General features: G+C 41.9%; 1 protein-coding gene across 1 annotated transcript; it reads right to left on the bottom strand.

Annotated features, from left to right (window-relative positions):
• Positions 1-17,204: 17,204 nt before the first annotated feature.
• On the bottom strand, positions 17,205-22,869 carry LOC140246865 (monocarboxylate transporter 13-like). The gene is made up of 4 exons (XM_072326220.1): positions 22,635-22,869; positions 20,566-20,706; positions 18,511-19,494; positions 17,205-17,416 (listed from the first exon to the last, which is right to left on the bottom strand). Exons 1-4 carry the CDS (start codon positions 22,867-22,869, stop codon positions 17,205-17,207), a joined length of 1,572 nt encoding a protein of 523 aa, XP_072182321.1.
• Between the last annotated feature and the right edge of the window lie 1,996 nt (positions 22,870-24,865).

Raw genomic sequence — 24,865 nt, 5'->3', positions numbered from 1 at the left:
ATGTGCATGTTTTTCTCTTTGGGAACTGCAAATACTGTATATTATGAAACCGACGTTTTGTTTACTGACTGATGTCGCTGCTCTGTTACAATACTACTAGAACATCTACTTCTCAATCTTGAAAGTCGGTCGGGCGAACCTTTGAGCGTACGTATTGTGTAGGGTACCGGTCCGGATAGTCTTTTGTCTGTGCGATCGAGTACAATTGTGTGCGTGTTGCCGGATTCATAAATTAACCTCGTGACCGGGCTTCGTGACTAGTAGTCAGGTCGCTTAACGTCAAATTTTGAGATTACCGTTACACGGCGGATAAAAGCACCAAATTTGGAGAGATGACTCCTCAGGACCTACTCATTATATTGAGTAGGAGCCCTCTGCAAAATTTTTATGTTCATGGTATAAATGCTGAATTTCATTTTGCAGAAAATTTCGCGGAAATGAAACTTTCGCAAATTTCGCGAGGAGCTGATATCGCAAAATCAAAATGCGCGCGATTCTAAACAATGCATTTGATGCCAGTGGCAATTTGCGAAAGTTTCATGCTGCGAAAAAGACCGTCGACTCCTAGTCACGAACATTTCATATCGGGAAAATAACACCGTATTTATGTATCTGAGAGAGTAAAGTAACGAAAACGAGGTTCACATTATTGTGGTACTTTTTTCATTTTTCATGGAGCTGGAAAACATGAACCCAATCTTGAATTCCATGATCAACAAAGCATTTGAAACATAGAGGTGGTTGAATTAATTACCGATTTATGAAGAGAATAATGCTGTCGAGGTGTCACAGTGTAATGTACATTTGCCAGTTCAGAGTTATGTACATAAAGCATAGACCCGATATTAAAGGGGCTGCAGATCGTTTTCTAATGTTTTTTTTTTTTTTTGGGGGGGGGGGGGAAGGGAGGGAAGGAGGGGGCTGCGGACCGTTGACGGGAGTGTTCAAGGGTCAGTGATCTCCCCCTCCCCTTACCATTAGAAACGTTCTAAGCCCCTTTTATAAAGTAACTAAACTGGGAATATGGACCTACACCACAATGTGACAACTCGACAACATTTTCTCTTCATAAATCGGTATGTGTAATTCACCAACCTCCATGTTTCAAATGCTTTGTTGATCATGGAATTCAAGATAGGGTTCATGTTTTCCAGTTCCATGAAAATGAAAAAAGTACCACAAATGTGAACCTCGTTTTCGTTACTTTACTCTCTCAGATACATAAAAACGGTGTTATTTTCCTGACATGAAATGTTCGTGACTTGGAGCCGACGACCTTTTTTCGCAGCATGAAACTTCCGCAAATTGCCACTGGCATCAAATGCAATGCATTAGAAACGTTCTAAGCCCCTTTTATAAAGTAACTAAACTGGGAATATGGACCTACACCACAATGTGACAACTCGACAACATTTTCTCTTCATAAATCGGTATGTGTAATTCACCAACCTCCATGTTTCAAATGCTTTGTTGATCATGGAATTCAAGATAGGGTTCATGTTTTCCAGTTCCATGAAAATGAAAAAAGTACCACAAATGTGAACCTCGTTTTCGTTACTTTACTCTCTCAGATACATAAAAACGGTGTTATTTTCCTGACATGAAATGTTCGTGACTTGGAGCCGACGACCTTTTTTTCGCAGCATGAAACTTCCGCAAATTGCCACTGGCATCAAATGCATTGTTTAGAATCGCGCGCATTTTGATTTTGCGATATTAGCTCCTCTCGAAATTTACGAAAGTTTCATTCCCGCGAAATTTTCTGCAAAATGAAATTCAGCATTTATACCATGAAAATAAAAATTTTGCAGAGGGCTCCTACTCAAATATCAATGAGTAGGTCCTGAGGGGTCATCTCTCCAAATTTGGTGCTTTTATCCGCCGTGTAACCGTAATTTCACTAAGCGACCTGACTATAGAGCCCCGTTGCAGAGACTCCAACCCCAAGCACCTTCTGATCTGGAGATTCTCCCGCCTGAAAACCCTAGCAAACGGGAGACTCCAACTTGAAGTGCGCGAATTTGTGGTCTAGGGTTCTAGATGCTCTCTCGCGCTATCTAGGGCTAATTTTTCAACATACAATGAAATTAAGTAAAAAAATTATTTCAAGCGGGAGAAACTAAATCTCAAGCGGGAGAACGGGAGATTCTGCAAAAATGGACTTTCGGCGGGAGACTCCCGTCGAAAGTGGAGAGTTGGAGTCTCTGCCGTTGCATTATAAAAGGTATAACTCTGCAATGTAAACCGTCAGTAATTTTTGTCACTATGCATTACATGACAACATTTTTTTCTGTCTCGCTCACCTTCTGATGTAAAATGAGATCCATTGTGCTTAAAGGGATGGTGCGGATTCAGCAGCTTTTAACTTTTTGCGAGATGTTTAGAAACCGCTTTATGAAATGTGAAAGCGCATACAATTCTTAGAGGAATTCGAGTCAAACATTGTTTGATGAAAATTGGTTTTGAAATGGCTGAGATATCCAAAAACAAAGTAAAACATTTAGCAATCCTAATAAAAGGTGGGTCCCATCTTTTATTAGGATCGCTTTGTTTGGGATAGCTCAGCCATTTCAAAACCAATTTTCATCAAGAACAAACTTTGAATTTCTTTTACAATTAATGCTCTTTCATTTTTCATGACAGGTTTCTCACTATCTCATAAAGTTATCATCAAAAAATGTTGGAAACCTGAAGTGCCATCTCAACCGCAAATGTGCTATCCTTTGAAGACCGTTTCTCATTTGTTTCGTGTTCTTTTTTTTTTTCTTCCTTTGTTTAAACACTATGTTTCAGCAATACGTCCTGATGTGACATTGGCTATGTGCCAGTAGGCATACTTGTGATATTGGTTTGCTTCGAGCACAAAGGAACTTGCTAGTCTAATATTTCTAGGTTTCGATGCTGGGTTCATTTACTGGCATCATACTGGATTTTATTTTTGCTTATATTGTAAATGGTAGCCATCAATGTATGACATCATGCATGATATGACAACATTCTCTCCAGCGGCGATCACACTAGCAACAACTATGTCGTGAAGTTTGCTCGTCCGTTCACAGTGGCGGTCAAACTTCTCGAAGTTTCAATTCGTGAAGTTACTTTGGGTCACTGGAGCGCACGCGCAACGCGTGAGGAAGCGTGCGGCGTCTGACAGGTGACGATTGTGACGTAACAATAATGAGCACAGGGTACAGTATCCCAATGACCGCCGCAAACAGGTGGTGGTCATGTTGCAAACTTAATTCGCGTAGTTTCAGTTGCGAGTGTTCAGACTCCACAGATTTCGAGATTGGTGGAGATTTGGGAAATTTTCCTGGTTTGAGTGAGAAGTTCCGCGACGAAAATATTCTTAATGGGGAAATGCAGTCCAAATATAAGTTAGTTTGATTAGAAAAAAAAAAAGATCTTATGAATCCAATGGCAAAAAAAAAAAAAAAAAAATGAAAACTGAAAAATAAGGAGGTTACGACACTTTTGAAGTTTTGGTAATTTCTGCAAAACACTTCTTGTACAGTGGATATGAATATGCAAATGAGTGAGCTAACCCTGTCAAAACCTCACAATTTCCCATGGATCTTGTACGAAAAAAATAACGAAAATTCAATGCTTCTGTCATTGAAGTCTGAAAATGAGGTTGAATAACCTCAGAATAGTGATTGGTTGGATATACCAGAATTTGAGCCTTGGGCATAATTACGTTGGAATGAAAAACTAAAAAATTCAAATGTACAAACTATAATTTGTGAGGGCATGAAATGCTCACTTTGCCATTTGCATATTCACAATGACCGTTCATGAACTGCTTCCAGAAAACTTTGCGAAACTTCAAATGTCATGACTTCCTTATTTTTCACCCGATTTCGATCAAAATTTTACCGTTGAACTCGTAATATTTTACTGTTTCTAATCAGACTTACTTATATTTGGACTGGATTTTCCTCTTTAATAGTGAGATGGCTCTTTTCATGAAAAGATGAATTATGCGTATCAATGGGTGTGTTATAGTGAGCACGTGTATGCCTGTGTGCTCTCTTTGTATGTGTGGTGTATGTGTGTGTGTGTATGCGCGTGCCCCTGTCTGTGGTTAGTGTCCGTCTGTCTGTCCTGGGGCGATTGCGATCTTTTTCCACACTTGCAAATCCTAATGTGTTATTCGTTAGTCGATGCAAGACTCGCTGTACTGCGGAAGCGCGTGGAAATGTGGCTGCAGCACCGCTAAGCGATAATGTCTCGGCATCCGAGACCTCCTCGTATTTTCCTTTGGACATGCGATTCGATTTTAAGTCATGTTTAGTAATGTAATTAATCATTTTGAATGATTTGAGTATGAACATCTACACATGTATGATGCACCAAATGACTGTCGATGTATTTCTTTCAGGTCAAAAGAAAGAAAAATCTTGACGTTTATGCTTTGACTACCAAAATGGTCTCTGCCTTTAGACTAGTTCTAGACATTTTGTTGCTGTTCCCATAGTCTAGGCTAATTCGCACGCTGTTTAAGACCTGAAGGAATCCAAGTACGCGCATTCTTTTATGTGGCACGTACTTCTTGTACTCGATCTACTTTCATGGAAATTTCCACATAGGGCCTACATGGGTGTCAAGTTTTCATCTATAGTTTCGTTTAATAATTTTTCGTATTCTTCATGATGAACAATTTGTTTTAACCTACAACTTAGTAAATAAATATGGCAATTTCTAGCCGTGCAGAAAGTGTACGCCGCGATCCCTCGCGAATTAAGAACGAGTTATTTTGAGCGACGACATGAAAGTTGACTTCCCGATGGCGGATTTGGTTCAAATACACGTGAGGGATTGAAAGTAAGTCATTAAGTATATCATGTGATTTAGTTTTTTTTTCTTTTTCTTTTTTAGAATTTGAGATATCTACATGGACATAAACGTACATTAGTACCAGCAGAACTGCCTTCAAACTACATGCACATGTACAGCAAAACGGACAAATTAACCGATGCCGGGTACTGAAAATACATACGCGGCAATTGAAATAACTACTTAAATTCAAAATGTAAAGGGAACGGATGAAACGACGTGAAAATTAAGAGAGACATCGTACCAAAAGAGGTATGAGAAACGGTTGGAGAGGAAGAAATCTGCAGTTTTTGAAGTTTGCAGCCAGTGAAAGCCAGCGCGAAAACAAATACATGGGAAACGTATTAAACGCTTTTCACACAAGGCTTTCACGTGCAGGCATTGTCGCATAAAATCATTCAACACACGAACAGTAACTCACCTCTCAATTGCAGCAAAAGACGCAATATATGACGTTTTAAGAGAACGCTCTCATGGTAATAGTACATGTACGTTCGTACTTAAAAATAAAGAAAGAAGGAGAGGAGATGATAAGGAGGAGGTAGCTGCCAAGAAAAGCTAGGTGTCTGTAATATAGAGAGAATTCAGATCAGAGGCGTATGTAGTGCGATGGCACTCATGGCAGACCGACTGCAACAGCTGTAGCATATTCGATGCATATTCGATGCATACAATATGCTTCAATGAGCAATAGGCTCATTGAAGCATTGTATGCCTTCTGGTTTGTTATGATGCAGTATTCAACGAGTCTTTTATAGTGCGTGCTTATACAGGAGCCTCTCGCATCGGCGTGAATGAGCCGGTATGTTACCTCCCGCATGAGCGCTTATTTCTCGTGTTTATACAGAAGTAAAAATACCGGCTCATGCGAGCCGATGCGAGCCGATGCGAGCGGACCTCAGCTGAACCGGACCTCTCGAATTTTGGGGTCAAGCATAGGTCACGTTCGCAGTGCAGTTTATTGCATGATGGGAAAAAATGAAAAAGAAAATCAAGATGGCACCGACAAAGTCATCAGGACCACCAAGCTTGAAGGTCATTCTTGTAACGTTCCTCTCGACAACCACCCGGCCAAATGATCAATTGAAATCCAGTTTTTCAGTAAGAAGGAGAAGACGTGGTTCGATCATGACAGATATTAAAATACACGCTTTCCGGTTACCTCTCGAATTTCGGTCGTCTGTATAAACACACAGCAAAATACGCGAGGCTCCTCTCGCATCGGCCACCTCAAAAGGTGGCGGACGGAACCTCTCGCATGAGCCTGCATTTGGCGGCGTGTGCCGGCATACGCCGTGTTTATACAGAGCAAAATTCGAGAGGTCCTCTCGCATGAGCCGGCATGAGCCGGCATAAGCGCGTATTTTGCTTCTCTGTATAAACACGCTCAATGAGCGTGTTTATACAGAGAAGCAAAATACATACAATTGACTTTTGTATGATTCATTTGCGTTAGCATGTGTGGGACGTAGAAAATCGGGGGCGGGCGCGGGGATCAGGACACGCTTGAACTGTAAGTACCTGGTATTGACAAACCATTATAGCCCCCTTGATTAAAGGTGAATTTTCACTGTCAGTTTATGTCCATGATGCATAAGTACACTAACATTGTGTAATAACTTTTACTGTTGATAAGTGAAGCATGCCTGTTCGCCTGAATTGTAGGCCTACATCGGGGCCTATATACATTAGCCCATCGAGGCACCGGAAGCACGTTTCTGTGATTTCAGGCTGTTATAGGCCTACATGTTTATTATGATTCTGATTCCATCTTAACAACATTATATCTTTTCATGGATTTATTTATTCACTCACACACTCGCTCACCCAAGTCATTGCAAGTATTCCAGCCTAAAATCCAACTGAACTCCATGAAAGACCAGTTCGTGCAGCTGAACATGGGCTATCCCGCCATCTTCTCAGATGGAAAATGAAACAAACAAACAAACAAACAACAAACAAACAAACAAACACTCGTATGCTTAAGTATATTTCGCTTAATCAGTGAGTCAGTCACCTATAGAAGGAAAAACCAGTCAAAACCAGTTGAAATTTCAATTGTTTCCAGTTGATTTCAACTGGAACCAATTATCTGCAACTGTGGTTCCAGTTGACTTTAACTGGTCTCTCATGAATATCAAGTGGACAATCGGTGCGAATACACGGGATTTTATAGGAACCAGTCCCCACTATCAGTAATGATAACTGGTCTGTGGCCATGTTTCCAGTTGCACCAGTTGTTATATAAACTGGTCTGATCTCCAACCGTATTAACGGTTAACAACTTGGATACTTCCTAAATGCGACATTAAAAGTACACAGTACACAGTGAAAGTGTATCAATACATGGTAAACAAGCGAATGCTGTTTTCCAACCGCGGCAATCATTCATACTTGTATAGTATGCATGCAGTTTTCAAGTATTTTTGAATAATAATAATAATAATAATAAACCATATTTATATGGCGCATATCACAAAAATAGATTAATGTCTCTATGCGCATTGAAGGAAAAAAAAGGAACTAATAAATAGAAATAAGGAAAATAGGCATGTGTGAGAGAGAGAGGAGGCAGAACAAGATGAAAAGTGACAGAGCTGTGACAAACATTGCTTAGTTTTAAACCTGGTCCACGGACATGTTAAAGAGATATGTTTTCAACAAACGCTTAAAATCATCTACTGTATTAATTTGCTTAAGATACGTGGGTAATTTGTTCCATAACTCTGCTGCTGCCAGTTGAAAAGATCTTGCGCCATAAAATTGTGTTGATATTGTGGGGGTGTGCAACAGAAGTTTGGACTGAGAGCGAAGATTCCTTGCTGGACGATATTTTGTTATGAGCTGTTGGAGGTAAGTAGGACCTAATTCTTGCAAACACATAAATACCATGATTAAGATCTTGAAGTCAATCCGTTTGCTTTACTGGCAGCCAATGCAGTTGTCTTAGGATTGGACTTATATGTTCATTGAGTCGAGTACGTGTAACCAACCTAGCAGCAGAGTTTTGTATTCTCTGCAACTTTTGGATTTCATTGTTTGGTAAACCATACAAAATGCCGTTACAGAAATCAAGACGAGACATTATATGTGAGCGTGAACAAGTTTCTCTGTCGACTTTTTGGAAAGGAAAGGACGAATTGTTCCAATCTTGCGCAAAGCAAACGAGGCTGTTTTACAAATCTGATTCACATGGGCTGACAATGTCATATGTTTATCCAGTCTTACACCAAGGTTCCTGGCGGAGTCAACTGTCTGTATACAATTGCTATCAAATGAAATGCTTTCAATCCTACCGTATTGCCTGAATTTGCTTGTAAAATGCAAAATTTCAGTCTTATCTTCATTGAGTTTAAGACCATTGTGAACCGACCAATGTTTTATGTCGACCATACAGGCTTGGAGTTGCAAAATTGCTTCTGACTGATTACCCCTCTTTACCAGAATATATACTTGTGTGTCATCAGCGTAAATCATACTATTTAGCTTGTGTGCACAGATAATGTCATATAGTGGGGCAATATAAAGGCTGAAGGCAACTGGGCCAAAAACTGATCCTCGCGGAACCCCGACAGAGGAGAACTTAGCATCTGATTTACAATTGTCAGTTATAACCACTCTATGTGTCCTGTTCTCAAAATATGACGTTATGAGTTCAAGAGCCATACCACCGATACCATATCTATCATGCAGACGAGATAACAACGATTCATGTACAATCGTGTCAAATGCTGCCTTATAATCAAGTAAGAGTAAGATTGCCTCTTCACCTTTGTCGAGGCACTGAAGGATATCATTGACAACTCTAATTAATGCAGTTTCACAACTATGGTACTGTCTATACGCAGATTGAGTCATAACATACAAATTGTTTTTCTCAAGATAAACATTCAATTGATGGACCATGATTCTTTCAATCGTCTTGCCAAGGAATTTTAGATGAGCAATCGGCCTGTAGTTTTTCAAGTCCTCCGGATCCAGTCCAGCTCCCTTGATGATAGGTGAGATATGAGCCTTCTTTAATGCATCCGGGAAACGGCCGCTTACCAGAACCAAATTAACTATCCTTGTGATCATAGGAGCTAGCTCATCAATGCACCTCTTAAGCAAGTCGGTTGGGATTGGATCCAATTCACACGTGGTAGATTTTGAACGAGAAACAACTGTTTTCACCTGCAGTGGAGACACAGCTTGAAATTCATCAAACTTCAGGTTAGTTGTATGGAATATAACATCACAAACTTCAGGACAAGATGCAGGATCGAGGGAGGAAACGATCTTATCCGTTTTGTCAGCAAAGAAGATACAAAACCGGTCTGCCAGAGATAGGCCATCAACATTATCCTTCGGTAGTGTTTTATCTGATCTCTCCCACATGTTACTGACTCTGCGAAAGAAGTCTCTTGGACCACAGCCTTCTAATTGCGCTGAATAAAAAACTCTTCTCGCCCGGATTAAGACTGCATTATAGAATGATGCCTCCTTAAGAAATATCTGGTGATCAATTTCTAGCTTGGATTTCCGCCAACGTCTCTCAAGCCTTCGGAGTCTTCTTTTTGCATCCCGACAGTCATCAGTGAACCAAGGTGAGCTAGGTCTGGCAGTAATTGTCCTGATGGTAAGAGGAGCGTGATGATCCAGTAAACCCTGCAGGGTTGACTCATACTGTTCAATCAGGTCATTGCAGTCAAGTTCTGTGTAACATGTGTATAGATTTGACCTAATAATATCCAGCTTAAAAGTGTCAGGATTGATATCCTTTACCTTCCTAAACCTGATCTTTGTCCTCACAGGATCAGGTTTGCTGACGGAGAGGTTACACAAAACTGCTGCATGATCCGAGGACAAGTAACTAGTGTGTTAGATCTGGGAGATGATGTTATCTGAAGCTCGAGTTATTACCAAATCCAGTGTGTGTCCTTTGATATGAGTTGCAAAATCAATGTGCTGCAACAAATTGACTGATGATACCAGGTCAGAAAAGGCAGCGCATCACGGTCATTAGGGTCATTGACATGAAAATTGAAGTCTCCTGTAATAACAAGCCTATTGGGCTCTATCATTAGTTTCTCAAGGAGAGTGGCAAACTCTTCAAAGAATTTTCGGGTTGTTGATGTATGATCTCTTTTCCTTTGAGGCCGATATATAACAATCAACCGGAGAGGATTCTGATCCTTGCTTGAAATAAGGATGTCCATATACTCAAAAGAGTCAGGTTCACACTGTTTTCGTTGTGATATGGTGAAGTTCTTGTGAAGACAAACGGCGATGCCGCCACCAGCTCTATCCTTCCGAGGTGAGTGGATGAACTGGTGACTTGGTACAGATGAGCTCAGGTCCGCTAGACAACGGTTTTCCCTAGCATCCCCATTCAGCCAGGTTTCCGTTAGAGCTAGTATGTTGATGCGTCTAGTATTGACAAGCTCAGATATCATGTGGGTCTTATTTTTTACTGACCTTGCATTCCATAGTGCAAATGATGAAAAAGAATGCACCTTTAGGTCGGGTTCATCCTGCTGAGCTTTGGAAGACTGCGCTGAAACCAGTTCCCGTCGTTTTTGGACTCGACGTCCACCTTTAACTCCTCGATGGGTTCGTCGTTTAGATGATATCCCCAGAGAGTTGATTGTATGCCAGGCTTTTGCATACCGACACCCACGAGTCATACGGTCCACGAGACCGACATGAACAATGAACAATGCATTAAACGAGCAGAAACAGAAGCAACGTGTCCTTACATTGAGTTCGCGCTCTTTCAGCAAACTTTTGAAGGAGAATATGTGCCCATACTGATACTCTTGAAAAAGCTACGGCTTGTACAGCTTATAATCTCTAACTTCGCCTCTGAAACTCGGTAAAAAGTACACGGGGTATTTTCCCCTCGTGGTATCAAAGCATTATAAGCATTGCACATAATATTACTGCCGGGTAAATATGTATACACATGAGGCAATCATTCTACGTCTGTCATTTTGGGCAGCAATTCTAAAACTACCATAGGGGAAAATGAGATCATCATCTACGTCCCCCAAAACTACATAGGGGAAAATGAGATCATCATCAACGTCCCCCCCCCCCAAAAAAAATGATTTTGCAGAACATTGCGATGATTTTATACGTCGCACAGATTTCCCAAGTACCCCATGTCTATCGGGGTCATCCCACGAGACCGACACCCACGAGTCATACGGTCCACGAGACCGACATCAATACAGCCCATGAGTTATACGGCTCACGAGTCATACAGCCCACAAGTTCGACACTACGCACAAAAGGCTCACGAGACCGACACTAAGCAAAGAAAGTCCATGAGACCGACACTGCACAATAAAGGTTTACGAGACCGACAGTACGCAAAAGAGGCTCACGAGACCGACACTAGGCAAAGAAGGCTCACGAGACCGACACTAGGCAAAGAAGGCTCACGAGACCGACACTAGGCAAAGAAAGCGCACGAGACCGACAGGATGAACAGCGCCACCTACATGTCAATTATCTGTACAGGGTATTCCATGAAGGGGAAAATTACATACCGGCAAGTGCAATTTCGTCACGCTATCGAGTGAGATTGTAACTTATTTAACAGCACCATCAACATATCAAAGACATCAAGTAAATATGTATTTCTTTACGTGTGGCTTTCAGAGGGAAGTTCTGTCACGCTACAGGGAGCGACATTGTTACGAATTTACCTCTTTTGTTAAATAAAATTGTCCTCTTCATGGGGACCCAACCCCCCCCCAAAAAAAAAAAAAGGTATGAAAAAATATTACAGGACAAAAACGAGTTTTGGTTTGATTTTAGATGCCATCGTGCTATTTTAATAGGCTTTCCAAATATCTAGATAGATGGTGGACAGGATGTAAGTTTGTTTGTTTGTTTGTTTTTTGTGTTTTTTTTTTTTCCCTTTTCTTTCTCGCTTCACTAGTTAAGTATTCCTTATTAGGTATCCCATCCTCATGCTTAGACCCGCCTGCTTAGAGTTCAATTTGGTTTTTTTTTTTTTTCTGTGACTATAATGTATGACATTTCAAAGGATGAAAACGTTTTGTATCGCAGCGATTCACCGGGATTTGTGGCTTGTATTGGTAAAATTATTCTCCTAAAAACGGTACATTTTTCATGAAATAGAATAGCTGTTTTCTTGGATGCATCTTCTTTTTCCGAATCCATAAAGCTACCTTAATAAACGATTATATACCATTTTCTGTGAATTTGTAATAAATCAGCACCTTTGCAGATAACTGCTCCCCTTCCATATCATGTAAAGCAAGTATGCACTGCAACATTGACCATTTTGTGAAATATTTTCTTGTTAACTTCATTTCACAACTGGGCATTATTCTAATTGGTTGATCCGAAAATCCACATCATTTTATTCTTATTTTTTTTTTCAAAGCAGGTGTGTACCGGTATATGTTTTGCGGAAAGGGAAACGAGGGCGTTTTTGCATTTTCGAAATTAATGTTGAAACATCTCATGCACTTTTACTGAATTTTGTTTATTTATTTATTTTTCCAAACACTCGAACACACAAACAAAATTAAAAAAATCTTGAACAGTTCAGGGGGTGAGGGAGGGCAATTCACAGGGTAATCCCCTAGCAACTCTCCTTTTCCATTTCTCATATCTTCCTTTTGCCATTATCTGGACACCCTATACAATAAATTGGCGCTGTTCATCCTGTCGGTCTCGTGGACCTTCTCTGCCTAGTGTCAGTCTCGTGAGCCTCTTTTGCATAGTGTCGGTCTCGTGAGCTTTGTTTGCCTAGTGTCGGTCTTGTGAGCCTTTTAAGCGTAGTGTCGGTCTCATGGGCTTTGTTTGCTTACTGTCGAACTCATGGGCTGTATAACTCGTGGGCTTACTTTACTTGATGTCGAACCCGTGGGCTTTATTTACTCAGTGTCGAACTCTTGGGCTGTATAACTAGTGGGCTGTATGACTTGTGGGCTGTATGACTTGTGGATGTCGGTCTCGTGACGTGAACCCTGTCTATCGACTATCATATTAAGATCTTGTTTTAATTATAATGAACGTCACTCTAAAACGGCGAGATTGTTTCTGCATTTTTAAAAGCAAAAATTTTCTCTCCGACCAGCTAAATGCTATTGGTTAAACAGACATGATGGCTGTTCAAAGAGTCCAAATGTGTTTATTTTTATATAATATGTATTAAGACATCACGAATCAGAACACCTTGATCAGCATGATGATTTGCACTGAGGTCCTCATATACAAACAGCAATAACATAGTAAAAGTGGGAACATTACATTACAATGATTCTAATATCAAATTACCCAAAATTGTTTATATATGTATATGCATATATATATATATATATATGTTATATATATATACATATAATATTATGTGTATATATATATATATATATATGTATATATATGAAGAAAATGTGACTTATTGCGATGAGTCTTCTTAAAGGGTGTGTACAGTTCTGGTCGAGGTGAAGATTTAGCTTTTAACGTTTTGTGAGATATTCAGAAACCACTCTATGAGATGTCAAAGAGCATGCGGTTCTAAGGGGTATCAAAAGTTTATTCGACGAAAATCGGTTTTGACATGGCTGACATATCCAAAAACAAGGTAAAACAAAGAGATACTAATAAAGTTGGGGCATGTCGCCTTTTATTATTAGCACTTTTTTGGATATCTCGGCCATTTGAAAACCAATTTTCATCAAATAAACGTTGCATCCTTCTTAAAATTACATGCTCTTTCATATTTCATAAGAGGCTTTTCATTATCTCACTTAGGAATGTTCAAAACATGAATCCCTACCTCAACCAGTACTGTACAGTCCCTTTAAATCAATCTAACACTTAACCAGGTATGCGGTAGAAAACAGTATCCAAAATACATGTATACAACTGCACAACACGCACGCACATACACGCACTTACACAAATTTAATATGCGCTACAATGCTAAAAGTATGATAATATGTTTTTAATAAACCAATTGGAACTACCATCGCAATAACTCCTTGATTTAAGGCACGATCACCCAACTTAAAACTGGCCAAAATTTGGTCCCTCGGCCCATTCCCCGATCTGCCCTAAGCAAACTTGAACCTAATGTAACTTATTATAGCAACACATTAACCAATTGCTTAAGGTTTGAGAAAAGAAGATTTGTAAGGATTCCTTAATTTTGGGGGTTTTGTCAGTCTCCAACCCCCACCCCTATCCCGAGGCTTTGCGCTTCAGGGGACCCTTTGGTGGGGAGTGGTTCCATATATTCTCCCACCCTCGCGATAATACCTGCCAAGGTTGATTTTCAAAAAGAAAATGAAAATGTACAATTGAGATCCATTTGCAGCCCATATAAGGGCCCCAAGGGAGGCACTCCTGGATCAGCCATGAACAAACTTGGAACTACAGTCATCAATGTACTTACTCATAGTTTTAACTTAACTCTATCACGTATAATTCCATAATTTTGGAGAGGGTTTTTTTTTGGGGGGGGGGGGGAGGATGGGCAGTCCCTTGACTAGTGCATGGCTTTATATAAACAATGAAATTACCAATATACCGGATACTGAAAGTCTGTATCCCACACAAAAGAAAATATAAAAGAATAACGTGATAACATTAGCAGTCCTTATTACATCGACTCGAAGAATTATACAACTGTAATAGCCTATCAGCCTTCATCTGTTCTTCCAAGCACGCCAAAACGACTATATTACATAAACAAACGCTTGCTCGCATTTCTACATGCAGATGTATTTACATAACTCTAATCAACCATTGTCAACACCATGACTAAAACCGAATAATTACTGTAAGTGCGAGGCATTTATGACTCGCTTGTGTTCTGTCTTCCACCTTTCTTTCAACCACGCAACTTTTAGAACATATAATTATGCTAAGCGTTACAATTCCTGCGGCTTTGGCAATAATGTGCTTTACCAGCGGTATCTTATACGGTTGATTAAATTTCATTTACACTTGTTTACCCGAATAAGAAAAATAAACAAAGTTCTCTTGATAGCAGTCCACATATAACTTTAAGACATAAGCGTAACGCGTCGTTGAGCCTTCGCAAGGGCTCCCGTACTGCACTCCAACCACAGCGTCGTGGATAATTCCTTGTGCCGTTCCACTTGGCAAAGCAGATACCCTTGTCGTAAGTCATCTCGCAAACTATATGACAAATATGACGATAATATACCATACATTGGTTAAACCTGCCGACATATAACACTTGGTGTTGTAGGCATGATGTTACAGGGATCCCGCAACTTCCTACATTATTCACAGTAAATTGTTCACGCGTATTCAGTACAATTAACCCGCGCTCTGCCCAGCATCCCTGTTACGAGTCTTCGTATCGCTGAGGGGAGTTTTTCGCCTCCTTGGTGGATTGCGTCGGGAAGGAGTATTGAAGAAACCGGAACATTGGGTTCATCTTTTCTGGTCTGCGAATTGCGAGGGTTAGATTGTGGTTGAACTCCTGCAGCTTCGTTAGGGAATTTCTGAGGTGGTGCCAGGAGGGCACGACGATCCGGCTTCTCCAAAGGAGCATCACCACCTCCACAGACCTCAATCCATGACTGCAATGGTTAAATCGATCCACATGGACCTCCATTTTTTTCGCCACTGCACTTCTCCTAAATCCGGAAGGCAACGTCCGATTGTTTTCCAGCAACCAGGAACGGATCGTGGTCCTCCTTCAATCCTGGACTTATCCCGTTACGCCCTTATTTACGAGCTTTCCGAGGTACCCCATTTTCTTTATGACCGATTTCCGTTGGAGTTCGGGGTGTAGGCCCTTCCACATTCAGCGGAGTTCCTACGCTACTGAAGTGAAGAGGGGAATCTAGTGCTCCCTCATGCTCTACGGGGTATGTGCACTTGTTACCAATGCACCTTGTTGGCCTCCTAGTCGCAGTTGTCGTTTTCGGAAAAATCCATTGCAATTTTGGGCTCAGTCCAGGTTGTTGGAACTGTCTTCTCAGGGTACGATCTCTTCCAGCAGTGTCTGATTCTCTGCCCTCGAGCTGAGCAATGACTCCTTCCTCTTTTGCATCTCTGCCACAAATTCCACATGGTGATGTAATCTTATCATGATGTGTAGCAATATAGAACTTAATTACTTAAATACAGCAACGGAGTAAAGGCCGGAATGGAGTAATTAGAGGTCTACCAGACTGACTGATGAACGTACAGGCATAGTAGGCATTCAATTTGAAGGAACCACTGGCACTACAGGCGCTACTGTTTCTTCCCGACAGGCGCTGTTTTTCCCCTTCATGCGCAGATCCTTTCATGCAGCCATATTTATCTGCGGGCGTACTATATAAACGATGCAGGCGAACCTTTTGTCTACAGGCCACTTCACCTGCAGGTCCTCTCACCTGCAAGCCCCTTCGCCTGTCGGCTCGGGACTTGCAGGCCCTTTCGCCTGCAATCTCGTCACCTACCTGCCCCTTCACCTACAGGCCCCTTCACGTGCAGGCCGGAAATAATAGGCAAGGTTGAACAGACGCCGTGTCACCGTCACCCTGCAGGCACCGAGAAAGTCAGTAGGCATTTGTAACGAGGCCACTACTAATATTGCAGGTGAAAACGTCTCTCGTCAAGTGCAAATCAATATTGTAAGACAGTGTATAACATGAAAGTCATCGTTAAACAGTCACATAGTCCATGCAACCTATCCCATCGCTGCCACCAATAGTGTAAGCGGATGTCTTCAGTTGCTGTGTGGGATCTTTTTGGGTTTTATTGGCCGACATTTTACTCAGACTCACAACAATCTCCATACACCGCAGCATATCATACCGAGTCAACATCATTAAAATCACGAATTCACCACAGAAGTACGTGCGAAGGAAAAATTCATTTCCTTTCGCCTGACACGACGTGCAACTGTGACACATGGCGCCAGCTAAGAGAGTCAGCTAACCACTGCTCGCTCATACTATTCGAGTGAGAGTATACCCACGTGAGACCCGTGACAACCCCCCCCCCCCCTCCACAAAAGCTGTTACGGTTGTATGGGGTCACCACACGCCCCCTACGTCTTACCAGACGTACGCAAGACACTTCAGTGCTCAACCTTACTTAAACTTAACGTTACACTACATGATAGGTCTACACGCTCAGTTTTATATGGATACCTCAAACGGTTCATAAGTTACGCTGTCCATAAAAAGATTACATACGGGACGCACGGACGGACGGTCGCACGGACGGACGCACGGACGGACAACCCTAAAACATAATGCCTCCGTCGACACTTTGTTGTGGAGGCATGAATAGGAACTCATCAATGAGAGCGATATGTCATGATGTATGATGGTGTCTTGGAGCAGTGTAGACAGGTAAGTGTGTTCTTGAATGCCTCATCCAATGTCGACTCTGGAAGAACCCGGTGTTTCCAAATCGCGCAGATTCACTTGTTCTTCGTCACAACCGACTTCTTCTAGTTGGCCTCGTGGGGGCGTTAGGGGAGGAAAGAAGGCCATGATCCCGGTCACAACAACACCGACGAAAATGGAGGACCCAGCAACAAAGAAGGACGCAGAATAATCTCCCGTGGAATCGTATAGGGCGCCTGGAATCCAGTCATGACAAAATAAAGAAGAAAGTGGGAAGTAAAATACATTAGGAACACTCGTACACCCACTTTGTCAACGAACGGGTGTCATAACAAATCTTACATCTGTAGTTCAGTAGAGAGAGACATTCAAAAGAAATGATAGCACACCTTTCAATGTTTACGCATAGTGTAAGAATGATTCAAATGTAAAACATAGTTCTTGAACGCCTGCAGAAACGGCTAAATTTCACTCAAAACCGGAGATATATGCATAAGCAATGTATGAAATAACGCTGTGATAGCACGATTTCAGTTGCAGTGGGTAATGACGAAAATACAAAATACATTTATTACCCAAAAAAGGCACGCCTAAGTATTCCAATCTCAGAGAATACCCGATCGTGGTTGCTAGATTATGTTTTGAATTCGATTTAATCGATTACAACATGTCAGGCCATAGCTATAGGGCTTGGCATTATCCTTTTTCACCGGTGGGCCGTTAGGGCCACTAAGATCGTTAGATCTGAAATTTTGGTGGCACGATGAAGAAATATAGAGGCCCGAAATAAAGGCAAACATTACAATCCACTTTGGATATTAGCTGCCCAATCGGGCCTCCAAATTTGGTGGCCCCACGTCAATTTCTAGTGGCCCCGCTCAATCGCAAATATCGAGTCCTGGTATAGCAGAAACCATGGTGCGCTAGAGTGATTCGATTGCAGCTAGCGCAGCTTAGCTGTATGCGATTCCATACTACTGGTAGGACACGATTCAATCATTACGTACTTAACTACTAACGTTCTACCAACCCACTGCTGAAAGGCTAGGGAGCATCAAGAATAAAAGTCATGACTACTATTGAAATTAATTTACACTTTTGATCTTAAAATACTACAAAACAACTAATTATCCAGCCATATAAGTTTCTTGGTAGACCCTTTGGTAATTTGCAAATTCCATGGTGGAAGATTGTTGAGCTCTTCTGAGAACTACGTTTTTAGCTTATAAGTCATGAATTGATGGCCGCTCTAAGCAACTCGATATCATGTCCAATTATACTTAATGATATCACATTTATAGTTTTAAAAATCATGGATGCTGCGACATACCAAGCAGGAACGCTCCGATGAGATGCCCAAAACTGCAGAACGTGCCAAAGAGTCCGTAGCTACTGCCTAAAAGATCTTTGCCCACTATCTTCGTACAATACATTGGAACCAACCCTTGGAACAACCCAGCGCTAAAACCAAAGGTCACGGCGAGAATTTCCTGGAAGACAAGTGTGTTAGCAAGGGGGTTTAGCAGTGAGCTGGCTGAGCAGAAGACTAAGGCAAATGGCGCCAGTGTGAAGACCGATATAATACCACTGTCTATTAGCGGTCCCTGAACTGCACGGCCAACTATGATGCTGATGCCAACTGTTGACATGATGAGTGACGCAGTCTGCTTCGGTAGTCCAAGGTCATAGTAAGCACGTGATGGAATGTACAGTAGTGTTGAATAATAGCCCAATGCCTGAAACGTGGCCATCACGCACACACAGCCCATCCGCTTGTTTGTCCAGATCAGGCGAAGGTTCAAACAAAGAACTACTGACTTGATTGCATTGCAAATGCGCGTAAGAGTTGACGCGCCATTCGCGACTTGCAGATTTCGACTACTAGTATTAGAGTCGCGGGACGTTTTCGGTTGCTCTCTGAGCGCATGCTCCTCCTGATTCAGGGTACTGCCACACACAAAGGTTGCGCAAGCACCGTCACCACCACCTCGCTCAAAAGGGCTCCCACCGAGTCTACCCGTTGTACGCTTGCCTTTCGAAAGTTCAGCTCGCCGTCTACCAATAGCCGCCAACTCAGCAAGCGTCGGTACAAATATCATGCCACAAACGATCACGTTGGAGAAGAGAGCGGACAATACCAGAAAGGCGCCTCTCCAGCCGTATGAGTCGCACAACCACTGGGTCACTGGTGGCATTACGAGAATCCCCGTTCCCATACCGGACATTACGATGCCAGTGGCGAAAGAGAGATGACGGTCGAAGAAGTAGCTAATGATAACAATGCAAGGAGAGAAGGCAAGACTCTGCCCAAATCCTGCGGGAGAATCACAAAAACAGAGACAAATGCTGTCAGGGAAATAGTCATGTTACTGGCACTGGACACAGCACTGGACTGCTGTACAAAATGAAAAATCACACGTACCTCATGATATCATTGCATATGTTGCTTTGATAGCTTTCATGTGTACACATTGGGATTGGGAATGACGTAAACGTAACCAAGTTTGTTTGAAACCGCAACTTCATTAAAGAAAGCATTCACCTCAGTAAGGTCTGAATTGAATGTTTGAGCAATGTGAAATACATGTATATAATTCATACAATTCCAAACTTCCGTAGTAATCGAATCTAACATGGCGCTCATGGGCCGGCAAAATACCTGTTTACATCACGCGTCTTAACTGTTGCCTTTGGAAATTAATCAAATGTAAGCGTAGTTTCGACTGGCGAGATATCTATAAATTACGATAAAACGTCTCCTAGTAGGAATTCTTCTTTGCCCCCCCCCCCCACCACAAAATATCAATAATGATGATAATGATAATAACAACAATAATGATAATACATTTTTGTCACACGGGAGAGTGGCGCATTGGGCTCTTGTGGAATGTTCATCTGGCTCAATTAGAGCAATAACACAAAGCAAAAAAAAAAATTGTGACGAATCTGAAGACGAAACAGACTCGTTTGTATCAAAAGACACGTGAAATGATAAAATCGCACCTAAAAACAGAGTCAACATGATTTTCTGATTAATACAGTAAACTACAACCAGCATAGAGTTTAGATATCATTTTTGGTTTTCTTTTTACCCATTTCATAAAACAGATTGCACACAGTTTTTCTATTCTAAGGGTCGATAGGAATTGTGTACATAAGAGTACCTCTGAATCATCTGAACCCACTCGGCTTCTCCTCGTGCGTTCAAACAATTCAGAATTACTTTGTATTATACACAATTCCTACACACAAATTCATACTTGTGAGTCATTTTGTCACAATAATTGTCATATTGCCATGTTAAGCTCCGTTGTGACCCAAGAGGTAAACAATTCTTCCAGCTAACCCCTTACCAGGGATGAAACCATATTAAGGCAAGTCTTACCACAGATGCACAGGAGGGGAAGAAGAACTCCAATACTGGGTGCGAAAGACGCCGCCAGCATGGTGATTGCTGTTATGGAGCCCCCAACAACGGCGATGCGCCGGCATCCAAAGCGCTCAGTCAGCGCTCCGGCCATAAATGCTGGAAGAAAAAAAAAGCACACAGATGAATGGGGGTGGGCGGTTGGAAGACGTTAACGCCCCTCATGTTGTACACCATTTTTTTAGCTGTCTGCAGGCTATACATTATCAACAAATAGAAAGGAACTCAAACTCAGAACGGGACTTAGTCTGTGGCCTGCTTTGAAGACCTATGAAAATGGCTCCCAAGTTTGTTTTATTAGTAATCTGATCTTGTGAAGTGTTCATTCCTAAGCAACTTTCATGCATGCGAACTTCTTATACCTTTTTGGACTTTTGCAGTAATTTGCTTATTAGCTGAAATGTAATTTCTTTGATTTACACTGCAGTTTTCTGCGGCCATCACATACGTTGTCATGATCAGGGCCAGTTGCGGACAGGCAGCAGGGCCGCAAGCACTGCTGCTAGAGCTGCAGCTGCACTCTGTCTGTAGCTGGCTTGAAGCACTAAAGTCCTAACTCCACGCACTTAGGCCCCACTCCACATAACAGAGACCCTTCAGAGACGAAACCACTGAGAGACCTAAATTAGGAAGATCCCTCAGCAGTCTCCAAGACACACAATTGAGCAACAGCGTGTCAACAATCCAGAATGTTCAGTTGAAAACAGAGAAAAGACTAGAAATGTCGCTATGGCGAATAGTACGCCTCCGCCATAATACATGGTTCTCCCAATTGGTCTATGGTACGTCTTAACAATGCGTGATGAAAATTTCATATTATTGGCAACATATCAAAATGACACGCTTGTCACAAACGTGTTGAATTTTCACTTTCCCTGAACGAGGTTTCATTTGATGAATAGCTATATTGTGTAAGAGATCAGGTACTTGGGGATTTGAGGATTTTTACTGGACTTTTGACCCTTTTATAAGTTTATGCATCGAGTAATTTCTAAGGCATGGAGTAAAAGTGTACTATTAGTATTAAATCATAAAATTTTAGCATTTTAACCTGGCCTTTGACCCTTAACCCCTGATCTTAAATTTCCCAAGAGAATCACTGTCAGGCAGAACATGGATAGATATGTACCAAGTTTCATGATGATATCTTGAACCACTTCTGATCGAGATATGAAGGAAGAAGTTAAATTTAGCATTTTCCCTGGACCTTTGACCTTTTGGCCAAAAAAAAAACACTTTCCCACAGATTATCTATTGGATAATATGTATGCACTAAGTATCGAGAAAAAAATCCTTTAGGCATTGCATAGATATGAGGGAAAGAGTGATATTTTGAGTGGTCGACCTTGACCTTTCACCCTTGACCTTTAACCCCATGACTTCAAATTCCGTAGATAATCACTGCCTGTCAGTACATGCATATGTATTAAGATACCTTGAACCATTTCCGAGATTTGAAGAAAAAAGTGACATTTTACATTTTTCACTTGACCTTTGACCTTTGACCTCATGGCCCGAAACTCTTTCTAGAGAATCTTTATTGGGTAGTACATGTATACACTAAGTTTCAGAAAATATCTTCAGGCATTGCATAGATATGGGGGACATAGTAAAATTTTCAGCATTTGACGTTGACCTTTGACCTAGCTAGAGCATGTGTACCCAAAAGTTCTCCCACTCCTACATTTGCATGCCAAGTTTCATTATGATACCTCAAACTTCTTCTTTTTGTTTAGTTACGCTGTTCACAAAATTGATTACGGACGGACCGATAGACAGACTGAAGGACGGACGGACGGACAACCCGAAAACATAGTGGCTCCGGCAACACTTCGTGGTGGAGGCATAAAAACACCTTCTGTGCCCTTAATCTAATCGAGATTTACAGATGGAGAAGCGAAATAAGGGATTGCTGTTCAATAACAGCATTGTTCTTACATCAGCGCATTTTCAATCCATCATCTCAAATGTCCAAATTCTATCGAAAATTGAAGCACCAAATGCACAAACTCCTCGTCTTTACTAACCCGTGAAAGGGAAAACGAAGGAAATGCCAACAGCGATGCCGCTTGCAGTGGTAGCATCAACGTCAAAGTACTGCTGCCATTCGAGGACAAAGACTCCCATGCCAGTAAAGAAGCCAGCTTCGAGAAGGAGAACGAAGAAGGCCGCGGCCAGAACGAAGTACTTTCGGACACCATGCTGGGAGACGACTTCAGCCGTATCTGCAGTGGATTCGGTTCCTGGCCTGTGTGCTTCCATTACACCTCATAGAGACACCGTGTTCTTCCGACAAGTCACTCGCGAGAAGTTACAGTTTACATTGATCCAAAAAACGAATCTCATGTGCATTTTTTTTTTACAACTCAAGTAATCCTCTTTGGGAATTACGAATACCGTACAAGTAACCAACGATTTGTTCACAGCCCTTATGTTGTCGCAGTTATGTTACCATAGAGAGTTATAAATAGAACATCAACGGCTCAATCTTGAAAGTCGGTCGGGCGTACATTTGTGCGTACATATTGGTACATACTGGGAGGTACCGAGCCGCGGGTAGTCTTTTGTTTGTGCGAGTATTGTGTGCGTGTTGCGGGATTCATAAATTAACCTTGTGACCTATAGGGGTGTTTCACGTAGAATTTAAGTCGAACTTAAACGTTAAGATCGACTTAAATTCTTTGTGACCCCCCCCCCCCCCAGGGCCAAGGGGCGGATCTAACTTTTTGCTAATGGGGAGAGAGGTTGACCCAATGAAATTATTATCTCGCCAAATCGGATGACAAGCACAAAAAAAAAAAATAGTCTTCATATAGTTTACTGCCCCTTCTCTCTAATAACCGGCTGAAAAAGCAAAACATTCTAGCGACAAATCACCGCATTACAGCCCAATTGGTAAGAGGGGAGGGGGGGGGTATACCCCCTGACATCCCCCCCCCCCCCCCCCCGTTTCGACACTGGGGCCCCGTTGCATTTTGGTAACCCTGCAGCCATGGTTACCGATAGTGATTTCTGACGTCATACATTAACATGAAAACATTATCTCTGTCTCGCTCACCGTCTACTGTAAAACGAGATCCATTGTGCTTTTCACATTTGCACATTCTTCGTGGGTTTCGTGACTTTTTTTTTGTTAGCAAATAAAGCACTACGTGTCTTTCGAGCAATACGTCTTGCTGTGACACTGATATCTGCCGGTACACTTTTGACATTGACTGGCCCCGAGCACAAAGGAACTTGCTAGTCTAATATTCCTATAGGCTCCGATGTTTGCTTTATTTATTGAAAGAATATCAAACGCCAGTGCTAGTAAAGGTATCGGCGTAACGTATGCTGCTCTCGACCGCCAGGAAACGACAGACGCATATTTTTGATCTTGTTGTATGGAAAAGCAAACGGAACATGTGGTCCTGACTGGATTTGTAAAGTGCAAAAGATCACGCGGTCGACAACGCCTCACTTACCTGTCCATAATGGCTGGGATAACTGGAGAAAGAGCATCCACATTGCTGCACTCATGCGACGACAGAGGAAGCTAGAAGAGGCTTACTGCATCAGCGATCGCCAACGATCATGGCAGAGCAGAAAGAAGGAGGGGGAGAGTAATTGTACAGTGTATTTAATTTTACTTGGTAGATGATAACCATATCAGCTATATCTAAACATTATGCATTACTTGACAGCATTCTCTCTTTCACACCTGGCAAAACATCGCGAAGTTTAACTCGGAGAAGTCTTCGCGAAGTTTGCTCGTCCGTCCATATAGTGGCCGGCCGAAGAGTATACTCTAGGGCGGCTAATTTTCTCGAAGTTTGGGTCACTGGTGCGCATGAGTTTTAGGCAACATAAAGGGCGCGGCGTCTGACAGTTGATGATTGTGACGTAACAATACACATATGTACATTTCGCTTCGGAGGCACCGCCAGCAAACAGGTGGTGGACTGATCACTTGACAAACTTCGCGACGTTTCAGTTGCGGGCGTTAAAACTGCAAAAATTCGAGGAGATATGTGGGGATTAGGGACTCGAGACTCTTCGTTACTGTTACCATAGGTATAGCCCAGGCTGTTCACACGCTGTTTATGACTTGACGGAATCCAAGTGCGTGCATTCTTTTGTCTGGCACTTGCGCTCTGATTTCGTGGAAATTTCCACAAGCATGGGTGTCAAGTTTTTGTCACAATAGACATTTGCTTAGGGTCAGAGTCTTCAGGTGGAATTCTTCATCATCACTTCTGCCACAGTCTATGGCGGATTG

This window comes from Diadema setosum, chromosome 1 (genome assembly GCF_964275005.1).
Source record: "Diadema setosum chromosome 1, eeDiaSeto1, whole genome shotgun sequence".
NCBI classification, from domain to species: domain Eukaryota; kingdom Metazoa; phylum Echinodermata; class Echinoidea; order Diadematoida; family Diadematidae; genus Diadema; species Diadema setosum.
Note: the sequence above shows the minus strand (reverse complement) of the source record. Positions and strands in the feature narration are given on the sequence as shown.